Raw genomic sequence first — 22,954 nt, 5'->3', positions numbered from 1 at the left:
AGACCCTGCAACACAGGGGACCTATACCAGACCCTGCAACACAGGGGACCTATACCAGACCGCGCAACACAGGGGACCTATACAAGACCCTGCAACACAGGGGACCAATACAAGACCCCGCAACACAGGGGACCTATACCAGACCCCGCAACACAGGGGACCAGTGCAATACCCCGCAACACAGGGGACCAATGCAAGACCCCGCAACACAGGGGACCAATGCAAAACCCCGCAACACAGGGGACCAATGCAAGACCCCGCAACACAGGGGACCAATGCAAGACCCCGCAACACAGGGGACCAATGCAAGACCCCGCAACACAGGGGACCAATGCAAGACCCCGCAACACAGGGGACCAATGCAAGACCCCGCAACACAGGGGACCAATGCAAGACCCCGCAACACAGGGGACCAATGCAAGACCCCGCAACACAGGGGACCAATGCAAAACCCCTCAACACAGGGGACCAATGCAAGACGCCACAACACAGGGGACCTATACCAGACCCCGCAACACAGGGGACCAATGCAAGACGCCACAACACAGGGGACCAATGCAAGACCCCGCAACACAGGGGACCTGTACCAGACCCTGCAACACAGGGGACCTATACCAGACCCTGCAACACAGGGGACCAATGCAAGACCCCGCAACACAGGGGACCAATGCAAGACCCCGCAACACAGGGGACCTATGCAAGACGCCACAACACAGGGGACCTATACCAGACCCTGCAACACAGGGGATCAATGCAAGACCCACAACACAGGGGACCTATACCAGACCCTGCAACACAGGGGATCAATGCAAGACCCGCAACACAGGGGACCTATACCAGACCCCGCAACACAGGGGACCAATGCAATACCCCGCAACACAGGGGACCAATGCAAGACCCCGCAACACAGGGGACCAATGCAAAACCCCGCAACACAGGGGACCAATGCAAGACCCCGCAACACAGGGGACCAATGCAAGACCCCGCAACACAGGGGACCAATGCAAAACCCCTCAACACAGGGGACCAATGCAAGACGCCACAACACAGGGGACCTATACCAGACCCCGCAACACAGGGGACCAATGCAAGACGCCACAACACAGGGGACCTATACCAGACCCTGCAACACAGGGGACCTATACCAGACCCCGCGACACAGGGGACCAATGCAAGACGCCACAACACAGGGGACCTATACCAGACCCTGCAACACAGGGGACCAATGCAAGACCCCGCAACACAGGGGACCAATGCAAGACGCCACAACACAGGGGACCTATACCAGACCCTGCAACACAGGGGACCTATACCAGACCCCGCAACACAGGGGACCAATGCAAGACGCCACAACACAGGGGACCTATACCAGACCCTGCAACACAGGGGACCAATGCAAAACCCCGCAACACAGGGGATCTATACCAGACCCTGCAACACAGGGGACCAATGCAAGACGCCACAACACAGGGGACCTATACAAGACCCCGCAACACAGGGGACCTATACCAGACCCTGCAACACAGGGGACCAATGCAAGACCCCGCAACACAGGGGACCTATACCAGACCCTGCAACACAGGGGACCTATACCAGACCCTGCAACACAGGGGACCTATACCAGACCCTGCAACACAGGGGACCTATACCAGACCCTGCAACACAGGGGACCAATGCAAAACCCCGCAACACAGGGGACCAATGCAAGACCCACAACACAGGGGACCTATACCAGACCCTGCAACACAGGGGACCTATGCAAGACCCCGCAACACAGGTGACCTATACCAGACCCTGCAACACAGGGGATCAATGCAAGACCCACAACACAGGGGACCAATGCAAGACCCACAACACAGGGGACCTATACCAGACCCCGCAACACAGGGGACCAATGCAAAACCCCGCAACACAGGGGACCAATGCAAAACCCCGCAACACAGGAGACCAATGCAAGACCCCGCAACACAGGGGACCAATGCAAAACCCCGCAACACAGGGGACCAATGCAAGACCCCGCAACACAGGGGACCAATGCAAAACCCTGCAACACAGGGGACCAATGCAAGACCCACAACACAGGGGACCTATGCAAGACCCCGCAACACAGGGGACCAATGCAAGACCCCGCAACACAGGGGACCAATGCAAGACCCCGCAACACAGGGGACCAATGCAAGACCCCGCAACACAGGGGACCAATGCAAGACCCCGCAACACAGGGGACCAATGCCAAACCCCGCAACACAGGGGATCAATGCAAGACCCCGCAACACAAGGGACCTATACCAGACCCCGCAACACAGGGGACCAATGCAAGACCCCGCAACACAGGGGACCAATGCAAGACCCCGCAACACAGGGGACCAATGCAAAACCCCGTAACACAGGGAGGGGACCAATGTCAAACCCCGCAACACAGGGGACCTATGCAAGACCCCGCAACACAGGGGACCTATGCAAGACCCCGCAACACAGGGGACCTATGCAAGACCCCGCAACACAGGGGACCAATGCAAGACCCCGCAACACAGGGGACCAATGCAAGACTCCGCAACACAGGGGGCCAATGCAAGACCCCGCAACACAGGGGACCTATGCAAGACCTTGCAACACAGGGGACCTATACCAGACCCCACAACACAGGGGACCAATGCAAGACCGCGCAACACAGGGGACCAATGCAAGACCCCGCAACACAGGGGACCTATGCAAGACCCCGCAACACAGGGGACCTATGCAAGATCCCGCAACACAGGGGACCAATGCCAAACCCTGCAACACAGGGGACCAATGCAAGACCCCGCAACACAGGGGACCTATACCAGACCCCGCAACACAGGGGACCTATGCAAGACCCCGCAACACAGGGGACCTATGCAAGACCCCGCAACACAGGGGACCTATGCAAGACCCCGCAACACAGGGGACCTATGCAAGACCCCGCAACACAGGGGACCTATGCAAGACCCCGCAACACAGGGGGCCTATGCAAGAACCCGCAACACAGGGGACCTATGCAAAACCCCGCAACACAGGGGACCAATGCAAGACCCCGCAACACAGGGGACCAATGCAAGACCCCGCAACACAGGGGACCAATGCAAGACCCCGCAACACAGGGGACCTATACCAGACCCCGCAACACAGGCGACCTATGCAAGACCCCGCAACACAGGGGACCTATGCAAGACCCCGCAACACAGGGGACCTATGCAAGACCCCGCAACACAGGGGACCTATGCAAGACCCCGCAACACAGGGGGCCTATGCAAGACCCCGCAACACAGGGGGCCTATGCAAAACCCCGCAACACAGGGGACCAATGCAAGACCCCGCAGCACAGGGGACCAATGCAAGACCCCGCAGCACAGGGGACCAATGCAAGACCCCGCAACACAGGGGACCTATACCAGACCCCGCAACACAGGGGACCAATGCAAGACCCCGCAACACAGGGGACCAATGCAAGACCCTGCAACACAGGGGACCAATGCAAGACCCCGCAACACAGGGGACCTATACCAGACCCCGCAACACAGGGGACCAATGCAAGACCCCGCAACACAGGGGACCAATGCAAGACCGCGCAACACAGGGGACCAATGCAAGACCCCAAAACACAAGGGACCTATGCAAGACCCCGCAACACAGGGGACCTATGCAAGATCCCGCAACACAGGGGACCTATGCAAGACCCCGCAACACAGGGGGCCAATGCAAGACCCCGCAACACAGGGGACCTATGCAAGACCCCGCAACACAGGGGACCTATGGAAGACCCCGCAACACAGGGGACCTATGCCAGACCCCGCAACACACGGGACCTATGCAAGATCCGCAATACAGGGCACCAATGCAAGACCCCGCAACACACAGCACCTATACAAGACCCCACAACACAGTGGCGACCTATAAAACACAGCACAACATAGAGGAAATAAAGAAGACCCCACAATAGACAGGCCTTATAGAGGACCTTACAACACACGGGACCTAAACAGGACCATACAAGACCCCACAACATACACAGGCCCTATACAAGACCCCAGAACACACAAGACCTTTACAAGACCCCACAACACACAGCACCTATACAAGACCCCAAAGCGGTAATGCCCCCTCTGGTAACACCCCATCCGGTAATGCTCCCTCTGGTAACTTCCCATCCGTTAATGCCCCCTCTGGTAACACCCTATCCGGTAATGCCCCCTCTGGTAACACCTCATCCGGTAATGCCCCCTCTGTTAACACCCCATCCGGTAATGCCCCCTCTGGTAACACCCCATCCGGTAATGCCCCCTCTGGTAACACCTCATCCGGTAATGCCCCCTCTGTTAACACCCTATCTGGTAATGCCCCCTCTGTTAACACCCCATCCGGTAATGCCCCCTCTGGTAACATCCCATCCGGTAATGCCCCCTCTGGTAACACCCCAACACCCCATCCGGTAATGCCCCCTCTGGTAACACCCCATCTGGTAATGCCCCCTCTGGTAACACCCCAACACCCCATCCGGTAATACCCCATCCGGTAATGCCCCCTCTGGTAACACCCTATCTAGTAATGCCCCCTCTGGTAACACCTCATTTGGTAATGCCCCCTCTGGTAGGTAACACCCCATCTGGTAATGCCCCCTCTGGTAACACCCGATCCGGTAATGCCCCCTCTGGTAACACCCGATCCAGTAATGCCCCCTCTGGTAACACCCCATCCGGTAATGCCCCCTCTGGTAACACCCCATCCGGTAATGCCCCCTCTGGTAACACCCCATCCGGTAATGCCCCCTCTGGTAAAACCCTATCCGGTAATGCCCCCTCTGGTAACACCCTATCTGGTAATGCCCCCTCTGGTAACACCTCATCCGGTAATGCCCCCTCTGGTAACACCCCATCCGGTAATGCCCCCTCTGGTAACACCCCATCCGGTAATGCCCCCTCTGGTAACACCCTATCCGTTAATGCCTCCTCTGGTAACACCCTATCCGGTAATGCCCTCTCTGGTAACACCCTATCTGGTAATTCCCCCTCTGGTAACACCCTATCCGGTAATGCCCCCTCTGGTAACACCCTATCCTGTAATGCCCCCTCTGGTAACACCCTATCCGGTAATGCCCCCTCTGGTAACACCCCATCCGGTAATGCCCCCTCTGGTAACACCCTATCCTGTAATGCCCCCTCTGGTAACACCCTATCCGGTAATGCCCCCTCTGGTAACACCCCATCCGGTAATGCCCCCTCTGGTAACACCCTATCCGGTAATGCCCCCTCTGGTAACACCCCATCCGGTAATGCCCCCTCTGGTAACACCCTATCCTGTAATGCCCCCTCTGGTAACACCCCATCCGGTAATGCCCCCTCTGGTAACACCTCATCCGGTAATGCCCCCTCTGGTAACACCCTATCCTGTAATGCCCCCTCTGGTAACACCCCATCCGGTAATGCCCCCTCTGGTAACTTCCCATCCGGTAATGCCCCCTCTGGTAACACCCCATCCGGTAATGCCCCCTCTGGTAACACCCCATCCGGTAATGCCCCCTCTGGTAACTTCCCATCTGGTAATGCCACCTCTGGTAACACCCCATCCGGTAATGCCCCCTCTGGTAACACCCTATCCTGTAATGCCCCCTCTGGTAACACCCTATCCGGTAATGCCCCCTCTGGTAACACCCCATCCGGTAATGCCCCCTCTGGTAACACCCTATCCGGTAATGCCCCCTCTGGTAACACCCCATCCGGTAATGCCCCCTCTGGTAACACCCCATCCGGTAATGCCCCCTCTGGTAACACCCCATCCGGTAATGCCCCCTCTGGTAACACCCCATCCGGTAATGCCCCCTCTGGTAACACCCCATCCGGTAATGCCCCCTCTGGTAACACCCCATCCGGTAATGCCCCCTCTGGTAACACCCCATGTAGTAATATCCCTACCGTTGCTTGGCCACATTTTTGACAACTCTCCCCACGTCTTACTCATGTGATGTGACCCAGAGGTGTAACTTGAAGCTCCTGGGCCCCAATGCAAAACCTGCAACGGGGCGCCCAAATATAATGCTTTATTCATAGTACTGATATCCCTTTATGGAGAGAAGAGGCCTTATGGGCCCCCTATAGCTCCTGGGCCCGGGTGCAACCGCATCCCCTGTAGTTACACCTCTAATGTGACCCCTTCCGCCCCCAGCTAAACCTGCAGATTGTAACTATGAGATTTCCTTCCTAGTTCCCGTCTATGTGTGAGAAGATGAGGATCCGCCTCATGGACTGGTGAGTGACCACAGCTTATAGAACCGGAACCCGGGGCCCGCAGCCTGAAGTAGGACTGGTGTGATGTAGGGCCCGTAGCCTGATGTAGGACTGGTGTGACGTGGGGCCTGCAGCCTGGCGTAGGACTGGTGTGATGTAGGGCCTGCAGCCTGACGTAGGACTGGTGTGACGTGGGGCCCGCAGCCTGACGTAGGACTGGTGTGATGTAGGGCCCGCAGCCTGGCGTAGGACTGGTGTGACGTGGGGCCTGCAGCCTGACGTAGGACTGGTGTGACGTGGGGCCCGCAGCCTGACGTAGGACTGGTGTGATGTAGGGCCTGCAGCCTGACGTAGGACTGGTGTGACGTGGGGCCTGCAGCCTGACGTAGGACTGGTGTGATGTAGGGCCTGCAGCCTGACGTAGGACTGGTGTGACGTGGGGCCTGCAGCCTGGCGTAGGACTGGTGTGATGTAGGGTCTGCAGCCTGACATAGGACCGGGGCCCGCGGCCTGGCGTAGGACCAGACTGATACCTGTGCCGTTCGCTGGGTTTGTCATATATCTATATATCATCTGCTTTCCATAGGATCTACATATATTGACTCCCAGTGATGAGTCCGGCTCTGCTACATCTGGGCATCCTCTACATTGTAGGCCCGCACCGGCTCACAGACCTCACACACTATATTGGATCTGTTTCCAGCTCTGTCATCTATTTCTTCACACTGACGTATTGCGGGGGGCCGGCGCCCCATTATTTCAGCCCCCCTTGGTGGGCTCAGCTGGCCATAAACACGTCTCACACCTTCCCTCTTCTTTGTCGGCCGCAGCCGCTGGTGATTTACTTGCCCGTGATATTTATAACAGCAGTAACGTGCGCCAGCTGCCCGCAACGTGCGAGACCGCTTGAGTCAGGAAGAAAGGAGATTCCTCGCGGCTGCGCTGTTTATTTTTAGGCTTTCCAAATTTAGCGCCGGAGGCCTTCGTATAGGCGGCACGTAAATCTCCAGGAGAGAACAAAAAGCCTCTTAATTTGTACTTTTGTTTTATAGTTTCAGGCTCTGTAATGTTTCTCTTTTACGGCGTTTTCGCCTTCGTTAGGGTCTATTATTAGTGGGTAATTTACGGGAGGTAACGGCCTATAATTGAGGTGCGAGCCGCCTCCTCCCTTCCAAGAAGCGTCTCGCCTTGTAAAACTCAAATCAGTCCTGGATTGTATACCATCGAGGCAGAAAGTGCCAACCCGGGCCGCTAAGTACTTTATCAGACCCGTCGCTTGTGGACTCTTGGATGTTTCCTCCACAAGGGGGAGCAGCTGTCAAGCAGAAATACAAGTGGATCTTATATTTGTATCATTTCTATCTCATTGTTATGGTGGCCACAAAGGGCCAGAACCCAGCTCAGGTTAGCCCCAGCTTACACAGGATATTGCTATGTTCAGTGGGCCTCAGGGCATAATTCGGACCCGGCCGTCACAGTTGTCTGCACGCACTAGTCCCAGTGGCGCTGCTAGGAACTATATATATGTTCAGATCTTGTGGTTATAGTACAATTAAACCCAATAACTTACAAATGACGTCTTCTCTGATTTGAGTGACTTTTACTCTTCTCCATACAGCCCAAACCACCATGACGGCTTCTTTCATCCATGACTCATCTCTGTACAACTAATGCACAGACATCTTTCCTTCCTCACTGTTCCAGCATATCCCCACCTCTATACAAGCACTCCCTCCATAGTGCTCCACATACTAATAGTGTCCAAGACAGTAATAAGTCCCCCTTGATGCCATATACAGCAATAGGGATATCCATAATGCCACATACAGTAATAGTGGTACCCAATAGTGCCTCCATATAGTAATAGTGATCCTTATAGTGCCCCAATACAGTATTAGTGATCCTCATAGTTCCCCAATGGAGTAATAGTGGCCCAAATAGTGCCTTTATATAGCACTAGTCACCCTTATCTAGTAGTAGTGGCTCCCATAGTGTCTCATACAGTAGTATTACCCCTCTAGTGCCCCCATGCAATAATAGTGCCTGTCCCATATAGTAAAAGAGCCCCCAATGCAGTAATAATGATCCATATATTATTTCCCCCACATTGTAATAATACCCTTATTGTAGCCTCATACAATAATAGAGCCCCTATAGTGCCTCCATACAATAATAGTGTCCATCTATTAACAGTGCCCCTCTAGTACCCTGTATAGTAATATTGCCCAATAGAGCAATAGTAGTCAATATTTTTCCCCCATAGTGTAGCCAAACAGTATTAGTGGGCCCCATAGTGCCCAAGTACCATAATAGTGGCCCCCGTATTGCCCCAATAGAGTAATAGTGGTCACATAATGCCTTCATAGAGTAAGAGTGGCCCCCATAGTGCTCTTATACAGTAATAGTGGCCCCACTAGAGTAATAAGGATTTCTATAGTGCTCCTATAGTATCCCTATATAATTGCCCATGTAGCACCCTCGATACAGTAATAGTGGCTCCAAGAGTGCCCCCATAGAGTAATAGCCATCCCGGTAGTGTCTTTATACAGTAATAGTGACCCCAGTAGTGCTCCCAAAGAGTAATAGCCATCCCCATAGTGTCTCTATACAGTAACAGTGGCCACAATAGTGCTCCCATAGAGTAATGTTGTTGTCAGCCGTTTAGTTATTCGCGACCCTAAATGTGAGCTCCCTCTCCATTTTTCGGTTTTGCACTGCTTTTTTTAGTAATGTGATATGCATGGAGTAATAGTTATCCTCATAGTGTCTCAATAGAGTAATAGTCGCCCCAATAGTGCCCCTATAGAGTAATAGCCACCCCCATAGTGTCTCCATACAGTAATAGAGGCCCCTGTGAAGTTAAAGCCATCCCTATAGTGTCTCCATATAGTAATAGTAGCCCCAATAGTGCTCCCATAGAATAATAGCCCTCCCCATAGTATTTCCATACAGTAATAGAGGCTCCCAAGGAGCTATAGCCATCACTGTAGTGTCTCCATACAGTGATAGCAACCCCGATAGTACACCCATAAATAATACCGATCCCTATAGTGTCTCCATACAGTAATAAGGGCCCCAATAGTTCCCTCATAGAGTAATAGCTGTCCCCATAGTGTATCCATACTGTAAGCGTGGCCCCAATAGTGCCTCTATAGAGTAATAGCCATACTCACAGTGTCTCCATACAGTAATAGTGGCCCCAATAGTGCCCGCAAAGAGTAGTGCTCCCATAGAATAATTGCCATCCCCATAGTATCCCTATACAGTAATAGAGGCCCCCATGGAGTTATAGCCATCCCCATAGTGTCTCCTTACAGTAATAGAGGCCCCAATAGTGCCTCCTTAAAGTAATAACCATCCCCATAGTGTCTCCATACAGTAATAGCAACCCCAGTAGTGCACCCATAAAAAAAACATCCATATAGTGTCTTCATACAGTCATAGAGGCCCCAATAGTGCCCTCATAGAGTAATAGCCACCCCCATAGTGTCTCCATACAGTAATAGAGGCTCCAATAGTGCCCTCATAGAGTAATAGCCACCCTCATAGTGTCTCCTTACAGTAATAGAGGCTCCAATAGTGCCCTCATAGAGTAATAGCCACCCCCATAGTGTCTCCATACAGTCATAGAGGCCCCAATAGTGCCCTCATAGAGTAATAGCCACCCCCATAGTGTCTCCATACAGTAATAGAGGCCTCAATAGTGCCCACATAGTAATAGCCACCCCCATAGTGTCTCCTTACAGTAATAGAGGCCCCAATAGTGCCCTCATAGAGTAATAGCCACCCCCATACTGTCTCCATACAGTAATAGAGGCCCCAATAGTGCCCTCATAGTAATAGCCACCCCCATAGTGTCTCCATACAGTAATAGAGGCCCCAATAGTGCCCACATAGTAGTAGCCACCCCCATAGTGTCTCCATACAGTAATAGAGGCCCCAATAGTGCCCTCATAGTAATAGCCACCCCCATAGTGTCTCCATACAGTAATAGAGGCCCCAATAGTGCCCACATAGTAATAGCCACCCCCATAGTGTCTCCATACAGTAATAGAGGCTCCAATAGTGCCCTCATAGAGTAATAGCCACCCCCATGGTGTCTCCTTACAGTAATAGAGGCCCCCATGGAGTTATAGCCTCCCCATAGTGTCTTCATACAGTAATAGGGGCCCCAATAGTGCCCTCATAGAGTAATAGCCACCCCCATAGTGTCTCCTTACAGTAATAGAGGCCCTCATGGAGTAATAGCCACCCCATAGTGTCTCCTTACAGTAATAGAGGCCCCAATAGTGCCCTCATAGAGTAATAGCCACCCCCATAGTGTCTCCTTACAGTAATAGTGGCTCCAATAGTGCTACCATAGAGTAATAGCCACCCCCATGGTGTCTCCTTACAGTAATAGAGGCCCCCATGGAGTAATAGCCATCCCCATAGTATCTCTTTACAGTAATAGAGGCCCCAATAGTGCCCTCATAGAGTAATAGCCACCCCCATAGTGTCTCCTTACAGTAATAGTGGCTCCAATAGTGCTACCATAGAGTAATAGCCACCCCCATGGTGTCTCCTTACAGTAATAGAGGCCCCCATGGAGTTATAGCCTCCCCATAGTGTCTTCATACAATAATAGTGGCTCAAATAGTGCCCCCATAGAGTAATAGCCATCCGCATAGTGTCTCCTTGCAGTAATAGAGGCCCCCATAGAGTAATAGCCACCCCCTTAGTGCCCCCATAGAGTAATAGCCACCCCCTTAGTGCCCCCATAGAGTAATAGCCACCCCCATAGAGTCTCCTTACAGTAATAGAGGCCCCCTGGAGTTATAGCCCCCCCCCATAGTGTCTCCTTACAGTAATGGAGGCCGTTTTGTCCCCTAGAATCTTTCCACGACGAGTTCCTCCTCCTCTCCCTTTGCTGCTTACAGCCCAACACAGACGATGTAATGTAGAACGCCATCGCTCCATGATAGCTGGAAGTCTGACACCTCCTGAGTCACCACCGATGGAAGCCCCAGGACGGTGAGCTGATGGCTCTCACCTAGTTTTCAACCGAGGGCGGCGCTTGCCATGAATCCTGACAGGCCGCTTTTTCTTCCGGACGACTGCAATCGTCACACTTCTGATCAGGGCGTCAAGTTTGGGACAAGCATTCTTGGTGCCCAAGACAAGGGTTTTCAAATGCATCCCCTCACCCTCGGTCATCCTCTACTCACTTCCCAAACATATAGGGATCAATTTATATTAAGACTTCACCGGGCGAGAAATGCAAAGGGATGCAAATAATCTCACTCTCTTTCCCAGGGACCGGCTCACTCAAAATGACATTATCAGCACCACTTACCTCAGCATGTCCAAGATCTCTGCTCCTGGAGGGGAGCTAGAAGGTAAGTGCTGTTTCTTCTTCCCAGCATGTCAGTGTGGTTTCTGGTTAGTATTGGCGCTCACGTGTGTTTCTTAACCCCCACCACCCACTCCATGCTTAATTGCATTATGTACTGCATCACAATAACATGCACAAGAGCCCAGAGCTTTAGGAAGACCCCACCACCAAGCTGCACTACATATCATTATAGGTATCAGAGCTCCCCTTGTTTATCAGCTCCATCCATCACTAGAGGACTTACTGCCTATAGAGTCATGATGAGGGCCATAACCCTTATCCCCTGGGGTCCAGTCACCTCTGGGCTATAGATAGTGACTGTTCATTGGCAGCAGCCCCCGCTATCAAGGGGTTGTACAGTTGCAAACTATGGATGGGCCTATCCACAGGATAGGCCATCAATAGTAGATTGCTGGGGCTTCGCTGCCCAGGACGCCTGCCCATCAGCTGTTTCTGGGCCAGTACGCTCGTGCACTGAGCTGATTTCTGCAGGAAGTAGGAAGCACCATTTCCACTGCAGTGTCCAGGCTTGGTATTGGTGGACCAAGTTCCTATTTTCTTCAATGGCAACTTGGACTGCAATACCAAGCTTGACCACTGCAGTGGGCACGGAGCTGTCTGCTTCTAGCAGAAATCAGCTCCGTGCACAAGCACACTGACCCAGAAGACAGCTGACTGATGCAGATTCTGGGCAGTGGATCCCTGCTGATCTGCTACTGATGGCCTATCCTGTTGATAGCACCATCAATAGTTTGCAACTGGAAAACTTCTTTAAAAGCAGGGGGGATGTGGATCATCATGGAGAGCAGCGGATGCTCCAACCCCCATTACCCTCTGCCATATAGTGAATGATTCTGTTACTGGAGGTGTATTACCCAATTGCTCACTATGCAATTCCCTAATGCAGAGTAGTTCTAATTTATGAAAATGTATGTAAAGAACTACAAATCTCTGGTAGAGCATGATGGGAATTCATTTTCGGGGTCCTTACATGTTTTCCAGCTGTGTTCTCTGCTTGCCTTAATAACAGCGTTACTGATATACGCCTATAACCTGTAGCACTTTACTGCTGATGTATAGGGGGTATGGCATTGTGCAGCACTGGTTCACCTGCTACCTTTGAGTTACACACAAGAACCTAATATTTGAGATACTTCTGCCACATTTTGTTACACGGTTCACCTGCCATGTGCAGTTCTACCATTTTCTTCATTGGGAGAGAGCTGCAATACCAAATCAGGCCACTGCGCTACAGCCAACATTCAGAACATTTGGGCCAACTGTAGTAGTTTCTCATCTGCTGATGGGTGGGATCCCAAGTGACAGACAACTACAGAACTACTATTGATGGCCTATCCCACGTATGGGTGATTGATAGCTTTCCCCAGAAAACCCCATTAAGAATGCAGTCGAGTTTTATTTTTGGGTTCTTTCATTTCCATATTTCAAGAGCCATAACTTTTTGTCTTTCCATTGACGTCGCCTTATGAGGGCTTTTATTTTGCAGGTTGAGTTGTATTTTTGATTGGTACCATTATGGGGTACATATGATGTATTAATTTTTTTGGAAGGATGGGGTGGAAAAAAAACAGAACTCTGGGTTTTGTGTTTTACGACACTCACCATGTGGTATAAATGATGTCATAATTATATTCTTCAGGTTATTATGATTATGAAAATACCAAAATTACATATTTTTAGGTTTTTCTACTTTTGCACAATAAAACACACTATATATTTTTTTTTTAAATAATGTATATCTGCCATCGCTGGATTCACAGACTGAAAACACTTGTACTTTGCTATCCATGGAGTTTTGTGAGGGCTTGTTTTTTGCCAGGTGACTTGTAGTTTTCATTTACATAATCTTGGGGTAGGTTCAATATTTTTGACCACTTCATTACCAGGGATATTCACAATAAACAAAAATCAGCAAGTAATTGAGAAAAGCTTTTTTTAAATTTAGAAGTGTATTAGTAACTTTGCCAGACCTCTGCACATTGCTTCTATTAACTTGCCAGTTAAACCAGTGCTGTGGGCTGCTAATTTTCTTCTCTTTTAATTTCCTTTCCAGTTAAATTTCCTTTGCTTTCCCTTCACTTCCTTTTCGTCTCTTTTCCTTTCACTTTCCCTTCATTTTCCTTTCTTATCTCCCTCCTTTCCTTTTTTATTTCTTTTTCTTCCCTTTTCTTTTTTCCTTAATCCCTTTCATTTTCTTTTTCAATTCATTTTGCTCACCTTTTCAGTTTTAATTTTCCTTCCATTTACTTGCAATTACCTTTTCCTTTCTCTTTCCTTTTATTTCCCTTTCTGTTCACCCTTCCTTCCTCCCTTTCACCCTTTCTCCCTCACTCCATTCGTTCCTCCCTCCCTTTGTTTATCCCTTCCTAGCCTTCCTTCCTTTTTACCTTCCCTATTTTCTCCATCCCTTCCTTTCTTTTTCACTCCCTTCCTCCCTTCCATTATCCATTCATTTCTTCCTTTCTGCCTTCTTTCCTTCCATTATCCCTCCCTTTCTTCCTCCCTTCAATTATCCATTCCTTCCTTCTTGCATTCATTCGCTTCTTCCTTTCTTCATTCCTTAATTCTTTCCTTCCTTTCTCCCTCCCTTCCTTCCTACCTACCTCCCTTCCTTCCTCCGTTCCTCCCTTCCTTTCTTCCTTCCACCCTTCCTTTCTCCTTCACTTTCTTCCTTCCTTCTATCCTTTCTCCTTCACTTCCTATTTCCCTTCCTTCCTTCTTGCCTTCCATCTTTCTTTTAATCCATTCTTCCTTCTTTTATTCCTTTCTTTCTCCCTTCCTTCTTTCCTTCCTTTCCCTGTCCCTCCTTCTTTCCTCTCTTCCTTTCTCCCTCCCTTCCTTCTTTCCTGACTTCCTTTTTCCTTCCCTCCCTACCTTGCTTTTTCCCTCTCTTCCTTTCTCCCTTCTATTCTCCCTTCCTTCTTCACTTCCTTTCACCCTCCCTTACTCCTTACTCCATTGCTTTCTCCCTCTCTCCTTTTCTCCCTCCTTTTCTTCCTTTCTCCCTCACTTTCTTTCTTCCTTTTTCCCTTCCTTCCTTTCTCCTTAACTTTCTTCCTCTATTCCTTTCTCCCTCCCTCCTTCCTCCCTCCCTTCTTTTCACCCTTTCTTTCTTCCTTTCTCCCCCACTTCCTTTCTTCCCTTTTCCCTTCCTTCCTTTCTCCTTAACTTCCTTCTACCCTCCCTTCCTCCTTTCTCTATTCCTTTCTCCCTCCCTTTCTTCCTTTCTCGCTCACTTCCTTTCTTCCTTTTTCCCTTCCTTTTCTTCTCCTTAACTTCCGTCCTACCTCCCTTTCTCTCTCCCTCTTTTCCTCCCTTCCTTTCTCACTTCCTCCCCATTCCATCCTTTCTCCCTTCATCTCCCCCTTACGTTTTGCCTCTCTTCCTCCCTCTCTTCCTTTCTCCCTCACTCCCTTTCACCCTCCTTCCCTTCCTTCCTTCCTCCCTGCCTCCCTTCCTTCCTCCTACCCTCCCTCCCTCCAATCTTTCTTTGTTCTCTCCCTCCCTTCCTTCCTCATTTACTTTCTTCTTCTCTCCATTCCTTCCTTCCTCCATCCCTCCCTCCCTTCCTTCCTTTTTCCCTCACTTCCTTTCTTCCTTCTTTCTTTCCTTCCTCCCATCTATCATCTCTCACTTTCTTTTCTCCTTCCCTTATTTCCTTCCATTCTTGCTTCCTTCCTCCCTTTCCTTTTACCCTCCCTACCTTTCTCCTTAACTTCCTTCCTTTCTCACTCCTTCCTTGCTTTGTTCCTCCCTTCCTTTCTTTCTCCCTTCCTCCCTCTCTTCCTTTCTACCTCCCTCCCTTCCACCCTCCTTCCCTTTCTTCCTCCCTCTCTTCCACTCTTCTTCCCTTCCTCCCTCCATTATTTCTTTCCCTCTCTTTCTCCCTTCCTTCCTCCTTTACTTTCTTCTTCCCTCTCTTCATTACTTCCTTCTTCCCTTCCTCCCCCTACCTTCCTTTCTCCCTCTCTATCTTTCACTCTCTCTCCCTTCCTTCCTCCTGCCCACCCTTCCTTACTTTCTCCCACCCTTTCTTTCTTCCTTTCTACCCTCCATTCCTTTCTTTCTCTTTTTTCCTACTTTTCCTCCTTCCTTTGTTCGTTTCTCCCTTCCTTCCTTCCTTCCTATCTTCCCTTTCTTCCTCTCTCCCTTTCTCCATTCTCCCAACCTTCTCTCCTCCCTTTCATTTTACCTTCCTTTTCCCTTCCTTCCTACCTCCTTTCTTTTTCCCCTCCCCTTTCCTGTACTTTCTACCTCCTTTTCTCCCTCACTCCTGTCCTCCCTTCCTCCCTTATTTCCATCTGTCCCTCCTTCCTCTCCTTTATTTCCTCTCTCCCTTTCACTCACCATCCCTCCCTTTCTCCATTTTATCCTCCCCCTCACCCTCCCCTCCTCCTTTACTTTCTTCCTCCCTCCTTTTGTTCCTTCCCTTATTTCTCCCTCCATTCTTTCCTTTCTCCCTCCCTCCCCCCTTTGTTCCTTCCTCCTGCCCTTCCTTCCTTCCTTCCCTCCTTCCTCCCTCCTCCCATGCTCTCTTTCTTCCTCCCTCCCATTTTACTTCCTTCCTTTCCCCCTTCCTTCTTTCCTCTTTTCCTCCCTTCCATTCTCCCTCTGTCCCTATTCCCTTCCTAGCTACATCCTTTCCTTTCTCCCTCCCTCCCTGACTCTCTTCCTTCTTTCCTTCCTCCCTCTCTTCATTTCTCTCTCCTTCCCTTCCTCCATTCTTTCCTTCCTCTCTCCCTCCCTTCTTTATTTTATTGCTCCTTTGCTTCCTTCTTCCCTCACTATCTCCCTCCTTTCCTCCCTTCCTTTCTTATACCCTCCCCCTACCATTCTTCCTCTCTTCATCCTCCCTTTTTTTCTCCCTCCCTTCCTTTCTCCCTCTCTTCCTCCGATCTTTCTTTGCTCTCTACCCCCTTTCTCCCTCCTTTACTTCCTTCACTTCATTATTTCCTTCTTCCATCCCTCCCTCCCTTCCTTCCATCTATCATCTCTCACTTTCTCCCTCCCTTCATTTCTCCCTTCATTCTTTTCTTTCTCACTTCCTTCCGTTCTCGCTTCCTTCCTTCATTTCTTCCTTTTTTCCCTCCCTTCCTTTCTACTTGACTTCCTTCATTTCTCCCTCACTTCCTCCCTCCTTACTTCCTTCCTTTCTCCCTCACTTCCTCCCTCCTTTTCTTCCTTTCTCCCTCTTTTACTACCTTCCTTTCTCACTCCTTTCCTATCTCCCTATCTCCCTCCCTTCCATTCGTCCTCTTTTCTTCCATTTCTTTCTCATTCTCTCCCCTACCATTATTCCTATCTTCATCTCCTCCTTCCTTTCTCCCTCACTTCCTCCCTCCTTTTCTTCCTTTCTCCCTCTTTTACTACCTTCCTTTCTCACTCCTTTCCTATCTCCCTATCTCCCTCCCTTACATTCGTCCTCTTTTCTTCCATTCCTTTCTCATTCTCTCCCCTACCATTATTCCTATCTTCATCTCCTCCTTCCTTTCTCCCTCTCTCCCTCCCTTCCATTCTCCAACCCTTCCTTCCTCCCTCCCTTCGTTCTTTTCTTTCTCTCCCTTCCTTCCTCCTTTACTTTCTTCTTCTCTCCCTTTATTCCTTCCTTCTTCTCTCCCTTCCTCCCATCTATCATCTGTCACTTCCTTCCTTTTTTCCCTCCCTACTCCCTCCCTTCCTTCCTTTCTCATTAACTTCCTTGCTTCCTCCCTCCCTTCTTCCCCCCTTCCCTCCTCCTTCCCTTCCTTCTTCCCTCCTTTCTCCCTTGCTTCCTTTTTCCCTTCCTTATTTCCTTCCTCCTTCCTTTCCTCTCTCACTTCCTTCCTTCATAGTAACATAGTATGCTAGGCCGAATGAAGACAACGTCCATCTAGTACAGCCTGTTATAGTTCCTACTTGTCTGTAAGACCCGGATCAACAACCCGCTGGTGACCTAAAATTTATATCCTGTAATATCCTTCCACTCTAGAAAGACATCTAGTCCCTTCTTAAATTCCTCTATGGATTTTGCCATCACCATGTCCTCAGGTAGAGAGTTCCACAGTCTCACTGCTGTCACAGTAAAGAACCCTTTTCTGTGTTGGTGATGAAACCTGCTTTCTTCTAGACGTAGCGGATGCCCTCTTGTTATCGTCGCAGTCCTGGGTATAAACAGATCATGGGAGAGATCCTTGTATTGTCCCCTAATGTATTTATACATAGTTATTTGGTCGCCCCTTAGCCGTCTTTTTTCCAGGGTGAATAATACCCTCTCTGGGTATTCCAGTCCCTTCATTCCATGTATTAGTTTAGTTGCCCTTCTTTGAACCCTCTCAAGCATTGCAACATCTTTCCTGAGCACTATTGTCCAGAACTGTACACAGTATTCCATGTGGGGCCTGACAAGTGCCTTATATAGTGGGAGAATAATGTCCTCGTCCCTCGCCCCTATACCTCTTTTAATACACCCCAAGACTTTATTTGCTTTTGTAGCAGCTGACTGGCATTGGTTGCTCCGGTTAAATCTACAGTCCACTAGTACCCCCAGGTCTTTTTCCATATCACTTTTTCCTAGCAATACCCCATTCAGTGTATATTGGTGACGTCCGTTTCTCCTGCCCATGTGCATTACCTTACATTTGTCAACATTGAACTTTATTTGCCATTTTTCTGCCCAAGCTCCTAGCTTATCTAGGTCCATTTGTAGCCGCACATTGTCCTCCATTGTATTAATTATCTTGTATAATTTTGTATCATCTGCAAATATTGATATTTTACGGTGCAACCCCTCTATCAGGTCATTGATAAATATATTGAACAGAATGGGGCCTAGTACTGAGCCCTGTGGCACCCCACTAGCAACAGTAGCCCAATCTGAGTATGAACCGTTTATTACTAACCTCTGTTTTCTATCTCTGAGCCAATTCTTTACCCATATACACACGTTTTCACCCAATCCGAGCTTCTCATTTTATATATCAACCTATTATGCGGCACAGTGTCAAATGCTTTAGAGAAATCCAGATATACAAGATCAATAGACTCTCCCAGGTCCAGCCTAGAACTTACTTCATCGTAGAAGCTGATCAGATTGGTCTGACATGATCGCCCCCTCATGAACCCATGCTGGTGTGGAGTTATTCCGTTGTTCTCCTTGAGGTTTTGTACAACGGCGTCTCTCAGAAACCCCTTGAAAATTTTCCCAGTTACTGAAGTGAGACTTACTGGCCTGTAGTTACCAGGCTCTCTTTTCGTCCCCTTTTTGTACATTGGAATTACATTGGCAATGCGCCGATCCAGTGGTACAACCCCGGTCATGATAGTATCCATAAATATACGAAATAGTGGCCTAGCTATCACATCACTTAGTTCCCTTAGAACCCTCCCTCCTTCCCTTTATTCCTTTCTCCCTCTCTCTCTTTCTCACTCCTTCCCCCTACCTTCCTTTCTCTCTCTCCTGCCCTTCTTCCCTCCCTCCCTCCATTTTTATTATCTGTCCCTTCAGTCCTTGCATCTTCCCTCCCTCTCTTTCTTCTTTCCTCTCTACCCTCCCTTCCTTTCTTCCTCTCTCTCCTTTTTCCCTCTTTCCTTTCTTTGTTACTCTCTTCCTTCCTGCCTTCCATTTTCCCTCCTTTCGTTCCTTCCCTTTTTCTCTCCCTTCCATCCTCCCATCATCCCTGTCTTCCTCCCTCCCCTTTTACCTTCCTTACTTTCTCCCTTTCATCTTTCCTATCTTCCTCCCTTCCTTCTCTCCTCCCTTCCATTCTCCCTCCTTATTCCCTTCCTCACTTCTTCCTTTCTCCCTCCCTTTTACTCCCTCTCCCTCTCTTCCTTCTTTCCTCTATGCATTCTTTCCTCCCTCCCTTCCTCTTTTACTTTCTTCCTCCCTTCCTCTCTCCCTTTCTCCATCCCTTCCTTTCTCCCTCTCTTCCTTCCTTCCTTCCTTTCTCCCTTCCTTCCATACTTTCACTTCCTTTTTCGCTTCCTTCTTGCCTTCCATCTATCCTTTAATTCTTCATTTCTCCCTTCTTTCATTCCTTCCTTCCTCCCTTCCATTATCCCTTCCTTACCCCCTCCCTCCTTCTTTCCTCTCTTCCTCCCTCCCTCCCTTCCTGTCTTCCTTTTTCCTTCCTTTCCTCCCTACTTTCCTTTTTTCCATCTCCCTTCCTTCTTCACTACCTCCTTCCTTCCACCCTCCCTTCCTCCTTTCTCCAGTCATTTCTCCCTCCCTTCTTTTCTCCCTACCTTTCTTCCTTTCTCCCTCACTTCCTTTCTTCATTTTTCCCTTCCTTCCTTTCTCCTTAACTTTCTTCCAGCCTCCCTTCCTCCTTTCTCTATTCATTTCTCCCTCCTTTCTTTTCTCTCTACCTTTCTTCCTTTCTCCCTCACTTCCTTTCTCCTTAACTTCCTTCCTCCCTCTTTTCCTCCCTTCCTTTCTCACTCCCTTCCCTTACTATCCTTCCTTCATCTCCCCCTTACTTTTTGCCTCTCTTCCTCTCTCTCTTCCTTTCTCCTTCCCTTCCTTCCACCCTCCTTCCCTTCCGTCTTCCCTGCCTCCCTTCCTTCCTCCTACCCTCCCTCCAATCTTTCTTTGCTCTCTCCCTCCCTTCCTTCCTGCTTACTTTCTTCTTCCCTTCATTCCTTCCCTCTTCCATACCTCCCTCCTTTCCTTCTTCCTTCCCTTTCTCCCATCTATCATCTCTCACTTTCTCCCTTCCTTTCTCACTCCCTCCCGATCTCCCTACCTTCCTTCTTTTCTCCTTCACTTCCTTCCTTCCATTCTCGCTACCTTCCTCCCTTTTTACCCTCCCTTCCTTTCTCCTTAACTTCCTTCCTCCCCCTCTACCTTACTTTCTCACTCCCTCCCCCCTACCATCCTCCCTCACTATGTTCCTCCCTTTCCTTTCTACCTCCCTCCCTTCCACCGTCCTTCCCTTCCTTTTTCCCTTCCTCCCCCCCTCCGTTCTTTCTTCCCTCTCGCTCTCTTTCTTCCTCCCTTACTTTCTTCTTCCCTCTCTTCATTACTTCCTTCTTCCCTTCCTTCCTTCCTTCCTCCCTTCCTTCCTGCCTTTCTCACTCTCTTCCACCCTTCTTATCTCCCTCCCTCCATTCCTTTCTCCTTCCCTCCCCCTACCTTCTTTTCTCCTTCTCTATCTTCCACTCTCACTTCCTTCCTCCCTTCATTCATTCCTTCCTTCTTCCCTCCCTCTCTTTCTTTCTTCCTTCCTTCCTACTATCTTCCCTTTCTTCCTCTCTCCCTTCTTACCTTCCTTCCTCTCTTCTTCTCTGCCTTCTCTCCTCCCTTCCATTCTACCTCCCTTTTCCCTTCGTTCCTACCTCCTTTCTTTCCTCCCTCCCTTTTCCTGTAGTTTCTACCTCCTTTTCTTCCTCATGTTCTTCTGTCCTTGCTTCCTCCCCTCTTTTTTCCCTTTCTCCCTTTCACTCACCATCCCTCCATTCCTCCATTTTATCCTCCCTCTCACGCTCCCCTCCTTCTTTATTTCTTCCTCCCTCCTTTTGTTCCTTCCTTTATTTCTCCCTCCATTCTTTCCTTTCTCCTTCCCCCCTCCCTTTGTTCCTTCCTCCTGCCCTCCCTCCCTTCCTTCCTCCCATCCTTTCACCCTTCTTTCCTCCCCTCCTCCCTTCCTTCCTCCCATGTTCTCTTTCTTCCTCCCTCCCTTCTTACCTTCCTTCCTTTCTCCCTTTCTTCCTTCCTTCCTCTTTTCCTCCCTACCATCGCTCCTCCCTTCCATTCTCCCTCTGTCCCTATTCCCTTCTTTCCTACTTCCTTTCCTTTCTCCCTTCCTCACTCTCTTCCTTCCTCTCTACTTTTCTCTCTCCCTCACTTTCACTCATCCTCCCTTCCTTCCTTTCTCCATTCTTTCCTCGCTCTCTCCCTCCCTTCTTTATTTTATTGCTCCTTTGCTTCCTTCTTCCATCCCTTCCTTCCTCTCTCCCTTCCTCCCTTCCTATCCCCCTCTTTTCCTCCCTTCCTTTCTTATTCCCTCCTCCTAACATCCTTCCTCTCTTCATCCCCCCTTCTTTTCTTCCTCCCTTCCTTTCTCCCTCTCTTCCTCCCTCTCTCTCTCCAATCTTTCTTTGCTCTCTTCCTCCCTTCCTCCCTTCCTGGCTTCTTTACTTCAATCCCTCCATCCCTTGCTTCCTTTCTCCCTCACTTCCTTTCTTCCTTCTTTCCTTCCTCCCTCCCTTCCATTTATCATCCATCACTTTCTCCCCCCTCCCTCACTTCCTTTCTCCCTACCTTCCTTCTTTTCTCCCTTACTTCCTTCCATTCTCGCTTCCCTCCTTTCTTCCTTTTTACCCTTCCTTTCTCCTTAACTTCCTTACTTCCTCCCTTCCTTTCTCTGTCACTTCCTCCCTCCCTCCTTTCCTTTCTTTCTCCCTCTTTTTCTCCCTTTCTTTCTCACTCCCTACCCCCTACCATCATCTCTCGCTTTACCCCTCCCTTCCTTTCTCTCTCTCTTCCTCCCTCTCTTCTCCCCTCTCTTCCTTTCTAACTCTCTCTTCCACCCTCCTTCCCTTCCTCCCTTTGTTCTTTTCTTCCTTCCTCCATTCTTTCCTTCCTACCTCCCTCTCTCTGTTCTGTCTTTGCTCCCTTCCTCCTCTACTTTCTTCCTACCTTCATTCCTTCCTTCTTCCCTCCCTGCCTCACTTCCTTCCTTCCTCGCTTCCTTTCTCAGTAACTTCCTCCCTCCCTCCATCCATCACTCCTTCCATCCCTCCCTTCCTTCCTTCCTCCCTCCCTCCCGTTCTCCCTCTTTTCCTCTGTTCCTATTTTATTCCCTCCCCCTTACCATTTTTCTTCCCTTTATCTCGCCCTTCCTTTCTTTCTTCCTTCCTTCCACTCTGCCACCATTCCTTCCTCCCTCTGTTCTTTTCTCCCTCCCTTCCTTCCTCTTTTACTTGCTTCTACTATCATTTTTCCTCCTTTCTTCCCTCCCTCCCATCTTTCACTTCCTTCCTTCCTTTCTCCCTCCTTACTCCCTTCCTTCCTTCCCTCATTTCTCCCTCACTTCCTTCCTCCCTTCTTTCCTTTCTCATTAACTTCTTTGCTTTCTCCCTTCCTCCCTCCCTTCCTTTCTCCTACTTCCTACCTCCCTCGCTTCCTTTTTCCCTTCCTCCCTCTTTTCCTCTCACTTCCTTTCTTTCTTCCTCCCTTCTTCCCTTTATTCCTTTCTCCCTCTCTTTCTTTCTCACTCCCTCCCCCTACCTTCTTTTCTTGCTCTCCCTCCCTCCCTCCATCTGTCCCTTCAGTCCTTGCATTTTCCCTCCCTCCCTTCCTTTCTTCCTCTCTCTCCTTTTTTCCTCTTCCCTCCTC

General features: G+C 49.8%; 1 protein-coding gene across 6 annotated transcripts in view; it reads left to right on the top strand.

The window, feature by feature from the left end:
- The window catches only part of DYSF (dysferlin), a 419,332-nt gene that overhangs the window by 138,066 nt on the left and 258,312 nt on the right, over positions 1-22,954 (top strand). For all 6 annotated transcript variants that reach the window (XM_066572850.1, XM_066572852.1, XM_066572851.1 and 3 more), the window contains exons 15-16: positions 6,220-6,263; positions 11,538-11,620. In XM_066572850.1, coding sequence (XP_066428947.1) covers positions 6,220-6,263; positions 11,538-11,620 — 127 coding nt within the window. The remainder of the gene's footprint in view (positions 1-6,219; positions 6,264-11,537; positions 11,621-22,954) is intronic.

Source organism: Eleutherodactylus coqui, chromosome 7 (genome assembly GCF_035609145.1).
Source record: "Eleutherodactylus coqui strain aEleCoq1 chromosome 7, aEleCoq1.hap1, whole genome shotgun sequence".
Classification (NCBI taxonomy): Eukaryota; Metazoa; Chordata; class Amphibia; order Anura; family Eleutherodactylidae; genus Eleutherodactylus; species Eleutherodactylus coqui.
The sequence above is the reverse complement of the archived record's forward strand: the minus strand, read 5'-3'. Positions and strand labels throughout refer to the sequence as shown.